General features: G+C 44.3%; 1 protein-coding gene across 4 annotated transcripts in view; it reads left to right on the top strand.

The window, feature by feature from the left end:
• Positions 1-7: 7 nt before the first annotated feature.
• The window catches only part of cdk19 (cyclin dependent kinase 19), a 96217-nt gene continuing 87718 nt past the window's right edge, over positions 8-8506 (top strand). For 2 of the 4 annotated variants that reach the window (XM_056257672.1, XM_056257671.1), the window contains exon 1: positions 557-821. In XM_056257672.1, the coding sequence (XP_056113647.1) occupies positions 694-821 (128 nt within the window). In that variant the 5' untranslated portion in view covers positions 557-693. Of the gene's footprint in view, positions 147-556; positions 822-8506 lie in introns of those variants that run through there. The other 2 variants (XM_056257673.1, XM_056257674.1) reach the window with 2 other exon arrangements.

Genomic DNA, 8506 nt, shown 5'->3' with positions numbered 1-8506 from the left:
TAAGCGCAGAATGGCAGACTGCGCGGACTTTTATTACCTACTAGCCAACGTCATCGTCGTTGCGACCAATCACGGCAAAGAGGCGGCGCTCGTCTCGGCAGCGATTGGCTGTGACTGTTGTCAATCAAATGAGATGTTGCGTAAAGGTATGAATTCACGCGGCACATCCGCACATGCCCTTGTGTAGATGAGTTAACGTTTGTGTTGCTATAACGCTGCGCCAGTGCACAGACATAAACAAGTAATTGGTGTCCGTTTATTCACTAGTTTACTGAAGGAAAAAGGGAGGTTTGCTCGTGTTTTTTTTTTACACAGTTTATTCATCATGCGTCACATTTTGAGGACAAGAGTTATATTGTACTCATGCTGCAATTACAGCTAATGTTTGTACCATGGTTTGTACATACCAACAACCAGAAAATGCATTTTTGAAAGGCGATTTGCGCGTTGTAGTTTTACACAAGTCATTTCGTCATTAACTCAAAGCGCAGGGTTGATCTGAGAACACTACATTTCCCAGAAGGCCACCCGCCACAATAAATTGCGTCACCGAGCACGTGACTATTAAGCGGAGCCGACCAAAATCCCAAACAAGGAAATGGTGGGGTAATAAAACGATCGGATCATTTAATTAATGCATGTAATAATTAATATTTTATTTTATTGTAAATTAAGAAATATTTATGGGTTAAAATGGACTACGACTTCAAAACGAAGCTCGCCGCCGAGAGGGAGAGAGTGGAAGATCTGTTTGAATATGAAGGTTGTAAAGTGGGTCGCGGCACATACGGGCATGTTTATAAAGCGAAGCGTAAAGACGGGTAAGAGACACGCGATTGATCGACGCGTTTCACTCACTGCACGCGCTTCTGCTGTCACTGTGTGTGTGTGTGTGTGTGTGTGTGTGTGTGTGCGTGCGCGCGGGATGCTCTTGTGTATCGGGGGAATTACGCTGTAATCTCTACCCTGTGTGATTGTTTTTGTTTTCATGGACGCACTTCAACGGTCCACCCCCCAAACCAACGTGTGTGTGTTTCACGTGTGTATATATCCGAATGCGCAGTAGTTCATGCGTTCATATTTTTTTAAGTGCAGTTTTTCGTTTGTGCTGGAGTTTATATGCCCAGGAATCCAGATGTGCATGTTCATTTGTGCAGTTCTGAATTCACCTTGATTTGTGCAGAAGTCCACACTTTTCTAAAAGGTGGAGCTAGCGTGTTTTTATGAATTTAGTTTCGCGGGAGTTCATGTGTTCATTCATGTGTTGTTCAGTTGTGCAGAAGTCACATGACTAGTTACTGGACTCATAGCGGATTCAGCAAGTTCCACCCAGAACCAATAACCGGTGATTATGCCAGTTATAAATGGTGTTATTGTGACGTATGTGAAAATACTCGAGTGACAGCGAGGTGGCCTCGGGTTTTTAGGAAGGCCCTGCAGTGGCTCATGTTCTCCTCCAACTGCACAAACTGCCAGCAACATGGGAAACGACTTCCTGCAGCATAAAGTCCCCATGAAATCAAAATGTTAGTTTTTTGGCTTTTAGTATGAATATGTTAGCCTCGAGGTTATCTATAAGATAGTGTGCGCCAAAACAATGACAACATTCGCATTTAGAAGAAATAAGCGTTCAAAGCGTACAGTCTCTCACTTCCGCCAATATGGATCAGTGATTTTGATGACATCACTCTGCACTTCAGCTTCTCATCAGATTTTCTGTCCAATCAAAATCTCGCTTGAATCTGAAGCCCCGCCCCCAAATAGTCACTGAAGCTGTGGCTGAAATCGGTCACTTGTTCACACATTTACTATTTTCTATAGTGATTGGCACTATATAGTGGATAGGGAACGATTCAGACAGTGTAAATATGCTTTCCATCGGGCCGAATGGTTGGGAGACTGGTTTCATGTTAAGCCTAGTTCACACTACAGGATTTAAGCCCGATTTGCAAATCGTTGAGCTCGCTGACAGGTCAGGGTGTTATCGCGTGCAAATCGCGGGGGATTAGCGGGCGATGAACGCTCGCCAATCTGTTAGTATGAAAGAGCCAGTATGAACACATCAAAGACGCTCGCTGACGCCTCGCAGACGCGTCGCCGAGCCCAGAAAAATATCTAGCATGCTAGATATCCAGAGCTGTCGCCCGACTCTACCTCAGTGATGTCATGAGCTACAGCCAATCAGAGCAAGGCATGGGTCTTCGTCTTCTTCGCTGGGTATTAGCGCGCGTGCTGTTTCGCGTCATTTCCGGCTCGTTTTATCGCGTGATTTTTTGTGACAAAACGTGATTTGTAGACAAGATAGAATCTTGGGTGACAGAGTTGTTGTCAACTCGTGTAGTGCGTTACCTCCTGTTGCGGATCAATCACGTTGTGTCGTGTGGTGTGAACAGCTCAACAACTTGAACACTCCTGATTTCACAGAGAGAGCAAGTCATGTAGTGTGAACCGCACATTTCAGCCCGACGTTTTAAAATCATGTAGTGTGAACTAGGCTTTAGTGAGTCCAGAGACACGACAGACAGCACAGAGCGAATCATATGATCGACGCAGACCAGAAAACATAGCAGACCTGTTTGAATTCTGTATATTGAATTTTAAAGCGTTATGGTGGAGATTAGGAATAGAAATGGTTAGAGATTAAGAGGAAACTGTGGGTTTAACGAGAACTGTGATATAAACAGGGTTTCCGTTGTCCGGTTATTACCGGACATTGGCCGGGAAAAAAATGAAAAGTCCGACAAAATTAAATCTCTCCGGTCAAATTGTCAGATTAAAATTGCGTAATAATCCCGCCCCCCAACAACATCGCATGCTGCATTACAAATAAAGCGCACGCCTATAACGGCTGTAATATAGACCTAAACAACGAACGATTGAGTGAGACGTTTCAGATATGGCCAGGTCCATTGATATTATTGATAAATTATAAAATTAATAAATTGCGCAACTCGCGCAGCGCGTCGTCCATGCAACTGATAGCAGCGGACACGAGCGCTCAGCTTGATTTAAAAAACAACTGATTTTAACGCTAGATCTCTTATTTAATAGCGAACTAAATGAATGATCTGCTAGTTAACTGGAGATGTTAACTAGTTAACTAGTTATTTATTTGTATTAGGTACATCCGTGCCTCAATGTTTCAAACAGTGAATGTGTGTGAAACCATAGTAAAAAACAATTGGTGTTGATTGACGCCAATCGGACGTTCATGTTTTTTCCGTCTATTTGAAAGTTAGGCTAATAAACATGTTGCATTCTATACGGCCTGATTATGTCATTTTTTAAGTTACATAGCCTGCCTCCAGTTTTCCTCAACTTGACTAATTAAGAGGCGATATTTGACCGGCATATCATCAACATGTCCGTTAAACGAAACCTCTGCCGGTCACTTTGACCGGCACCATTTTTTTCTAGCGGAAACTCTGGATATAAACTAAACGCTATTGGCTATTTAAAAAAAGGGGAGGAGCTGTTCAATATGTCCCGCCCCATCTTCCTGTTTCAGAGGAAATTACGTCAACACTGAATATGCTGCACGTTTCAAGGCACTTCAGCGGGCTTTTACCTTCTATTGACTTGGAACAATCACACCGTTAGGTTGTATAATAGAATATGTGATTATGAATCAACCAAAATGTGATATAAATGTGATTTTGGCAGAGTGTAATAACTGATATAGATAATTTGTTAATCATAACAAACATAACAGGCAGCAATATCTTCAAATGCATGCATTCACTTCATCAGCAACCAAGAATGTGGTCACGTTAATTGCCTTTGTTTACTATTCAAGAGGAGGCGTTTGACATCTTGAACGCACCGGATGTGTTTATATGTATTTCTGTCTGTCTGCATCTCTCTTGTCACGGTGGACCTGCTGTTCAACAGAGTGAACAAAATATTGATTTGAGATCTAGAAAGTTTAAATTGAAATGATACTCTATCCATTTTATAAAAAAATGGTAAAACCACCTACGGAAGAATCGTAATATATAAATCAATCGGTTTATCTTTACTACTTGATCAGAGCAATAGATAACAGTAGTGTGTCTGAGACAGTGGGTTTCTTTACTGATGCTCATCTGACACCATGACTGAATAATAGCGCTATTTTTCCACATCAACTACACTAAAAAATTATCGTAGATTTTTCTCACACATGTCAAGACATAAATATGTCGCTTTATACAATACAGATTGTTTCAAAGCAGCTTTACGGTGATAAACAGGAAATAACAGAATCATTTCAATTCTGCTGTAAAAAAGACAATAGTGCCATAGTTCAGCTGGAAGTCTGTAAAGTGCTCCGGTCAAGATCTGGAAATCAATTATGAAATGAGTTCATTCGGCTATGAAAAGCTGTACAGAAGACTATTGTATCATTATTCACTTTGCAGAAGTTACTTAGCACAGCTATTTCTCAATGAGTGAAGCAACACACACTATTGACTTCATTCATGTGTCCACACACAACCTCTTCTTCACCACAATGCTAACCACAAAACCCCAACTGCTGAGACTAGTCATCATTATTTTTCTTTAACTTTTTTAAGTCAGTTACATTGAAATGTACATTGGTTGAATTTGATACCCAAAAGTAAGACTGATTGCTCTTAACTAAATGCTAGTTGTTCATACTAGTTCTTAAGACACAGTCTTACCATAATGGCTATGTTTATGTTTAACTGGCTCTGATGCCCTAATCTGATTCTGATGCTCTGATCTGATTCTGATGCTCTGATCTGGCTCTGATGATCTGATCTGGCCCTGCTTTGGCTCTGATCTGGCTTTAATTTGGCTCTGATGCTCTGATCTGGCCCTGATCTGGCTCTGATGATCTGATCATTGTATTTTTAGGTTGCCTATTGTACATCTGGCCTAGGACTGCAGATGAAAACTAGCCTTTTGGCTAACTCTGGCATTTTTTGACTTGTCATGTTAATATGCATCGTCCTTGTAATAATAAAGAATTTAACATCTGGCCCTGATTTGGCTCTGATCTGGCTTTAATCTGGCTCTGATGCTCTGATCTGGCCCTGATCTGGCTCTGATGCTTTGATCTGGCTCTGATGATCTGATCTGGCCCTGATTTGGCTCTGATGCTCTGATCTGATTCTGATGCTCTGATCTGGCCCTAATCTGGCTCTGATCTGGCCCTAATCTAATTCTGATGCTCTGATCTGGCTCTGATGCTCTGATCTGGCTCTGATGCTCTTATCTGGCCCTAATCTGGTTCTGATCTGATTCTGATGCTCTGATCTGGCTCTGATGCTCTGATCTAGCTCTGATGCTCTTATCTGGCCCTAATCTGGTTCTGATCTGTCCCTAATCTGGCTCGATGCTCTGATCTGATTCTGATGCCCTAATCTGATTCTGATGCTCTGATCTGATTCTGATGCTCTGATCTGATTCTGATACTCTGATCTGATTCTGATGCTCTGATCTGGCCCTAATCTGGTTCTGATCTGTCCCTAATCTGGCTCGATGCTCTGGTCTGGCTCTGATGCTCTGATCTGATTCTGATGCTCTGATCTGGCCCTAATCTGGCTCTGATCTAGCCCTAATCTGATTCTGATGCTCTGATCTGATTCTGATGCTCTGATCTGATTCTGATGCTCTGATCTGATTTTGATACTCTGATCTGATTCTGATGCTCTGATCTGGCCCTAATCTGGCTCTGATCTGGCCCTGATTTGGCTCTGATGCTTTGATCTGGCCCTGATCTGGCTCTGATGATCTGATCTGGCCCTGATTTGGCTCTGATCTGGCTTTAATCTGGCTCTGATGATCTGATCTGGCCCTGATTTGGCTCTGATCTGGCTTTAATCTGGCTCTGATGCTCTAATCTGGCTCTGATGCTCTGATCTGGCCCTAATCTGGTTCCGATCTGGCCCTAATCTGGCTCTGATGCTCTGATCTGATTCTGATGCTCTGATCTGGCCCTAATCTGGCTCTGATCTGGCCCTAATCTGATTCTGATGCTCTGATCTGATTCTGAAGCTCTGATCTGGCCCTAATCTGGCTCTGATCTGGCTCTAATCTGGCTCTGATGCTCTGATCTGATTCTGAAGCTCTGATCTGGCCCTAATCTGGCTCTGATCTGGCTCTAATCTGGCTCTGATGCTCTGATCTGATTCTGATGCTCTGATCTGGCCCTAATCTGGCTCTGATCTGGCCCTAATCTGATTCTGATGCTCTGATCTGATTCTGATGCTCTGATCTGATTCTGATGCTCTGATCTGGCTCTGAGGCTCTGATCTGGCTCCGATGCTCTGATTGGGTTTTGATGCTCTGATCTGGCCCTAATCTGGCTCTGATCTGGTTCTGATCTGTCCCGAATCTGGCTCGATGCTCTGATCTGGCCCTGATCTGGCTCTGGTCTGGCTCTGATGCTCTGATCTGATTCTGATTCTGATGCTCTGATCTGGCCCTAATCTGGCTCTGATCTGATTCTGATGCTCTGATCTGGCTCTGATGCTCTGATCTGGCCCTAATCTGGCTCTGATCTGGCCCTAATCAGATTCTAATGCTCTGATCTGATTCTGATGCTCTGATCTGGTTCTGATGCTCTGATCTGGTTCTGATGCTCTGATCTGATTCTGATGCTCTGATCTGATTTTGATGCTCTGATCTGGCCCTAATCTGGCTCTGATGCTCTAATCTGAATCTGATGCTCTGATCGGGCTCTGATGCTCTGATCTGATTCTGATGCTCTGATCTGGCCCTAATCTGGCTCTGATCTGGCTCTAATCTGGCTCTGATCTGGCCCTAATCTGATTCTGATGCTCTGATCTGATTCTGATGCTCTGATCTGGCTCTAATCTGGCTCTGATCTGGCTCTAATCTGGCTCTGATGCTCTGATCTGGCTCTGATGCTCTGATCTGGCTCTGATCTGGCCCTGATCTGGCTCTGATGCTTTGATCTGGCCCTGATCTGGCTCTGATGATCTGATCTGGCCCTGATTTGGCTCTGGTCTGGCTCTAATCTGGCCCTGATCTGGCTCTGATCTGGCTTTAATCTGGCTCTGATGCTCTAATCTGGCTCTGATCTGGCCCTGGTCTGGCTCTGATGCTCTGATCTGATTCTGATGCTCTGATCTGATTCTGATGCTCTGATCTGGCTCTGATGCTCTGATCTGATTCTGATGCTCTGATCTGGCCCTAATCTGGCTCTGATCTGGCCCTAATCTGATTCTGATGCTCTGATCTGATTCTGATGCTCTGATCTGATTCTGATGCTCTGATCTGGCCCTAATCTGGATCTGATCGGGCCCTAATCTGATTCTGATGCTCTGATCTGATTCTGATGCTCTGATCTGATTCTGATGCTCTGATCTGACTCTGATGCTCTGATCTGGCTCCGATGCTCTGATCTGGCTCTGATGCTCTGATCTGGCTCTGATGCTCTGATCTGGCCCTAATCTGGATCTGATCTGGCCCTAATCTGATTCTGATGCTCTGATCTGATTCTGATGCTCTGATCTGATTCTGATGCTCTGATCTGGCTCGATGCTCTGATCTGGCCCTGATCTGGCTCTGATCTGGCTCTGATGCTCTGATCTGATTCTGATGCTCTGATCTGGTTCTGATGCTCTGATCTGATTCTGATGCTCTGATCTGGCCCTAATCTGATTCTGATGCTCTGATCTGATTCTGATGCTCTGATCTGATTCTGATGCTCTGATCTGGCTCTGATGCTCTGATCTGATTCTGATGCTCTGATCTGGCTCTGATGCTCTGATCTGATTCTGATGCTCTGATCTGGCCCTAATCTGATTCTGATGCTCTGATCTGATTCTGATGCTCTGATCTGGTTCTGATGCTCTGATCTGATTCTGATGCTCTGATCTGATTTTGATGCTCTGATCTGGCCCTAATCTGGCTCTGATCTGGCTCTGATCTGGCTCTGATGCTCTGATCTGGCTCTGATGCTCTGATCTGATTCTGATGCTCTGATCTGATTCTGATGCTCTGATCTGGCCCTAATCTGGCTCTGATCTGGCCCTAATCTGATTCTGATGCTCTGATCTGATTCTGATGCTCTGATCTGGCTCTAATCTGGCTCTGATGCTCTGATCTGGCTCTGATGCTCTGATCTGGCCCTGATCTGGCTCTGATGCTTTGATCTGGCCCTGATCTGCCTCTGATGCTTTGATATGGCCCTGATTTGGCTCTGGTCTGGCTCTAATCTGGCCCTGATCTGGCTCTGATCTGGCTTTAATCTGGCTCTGATGCTCTAATCTGGCTCTCATCTGGCCCTGGTCTGGCTCTGATGCTCTGATCTGATTCTGATGCTCTGATCTGATTCTGATGCTCTGATCTGGCCCTAATCTGGCTCTGATCTGGCCCTAATCTGGCTCTGATGCTCTGATCTGATTCTAATGCTCTGATCTGGCTCTGATGCTCTGATCTGATTCTGATGCTCTGATCTGGCTCTAATCTGGCTCTGATTTGGCCCTGATCTGGCTCTGATCTGGCTCTAGTCAGGCTCTGATGCTCTGAT

This window comes from Rhinichthys klamathensis, unplaced genomic scaffold, assembly GCF_029890125.1.
Source record: "Rhinichthys klamathensis goyatoka isolate OS25496 unplaced genomic scaffold, OSU_Roscu_1.1 h1tg000141l_1, whole genome shotgun sequence".
Classification (NCBI taxonomy): domain Eukaryota; kingdom Metazoa; phylum Chordata; class Actinopteri; order Cypriniformes; family Leuciscidae; genus Rhinichthys; species Rhinichthys klamathensis.
Note: the sequence above shows the minus strand (reverse complement) of the source record. Positions and strands in the feature narration are given on the sequence as shown.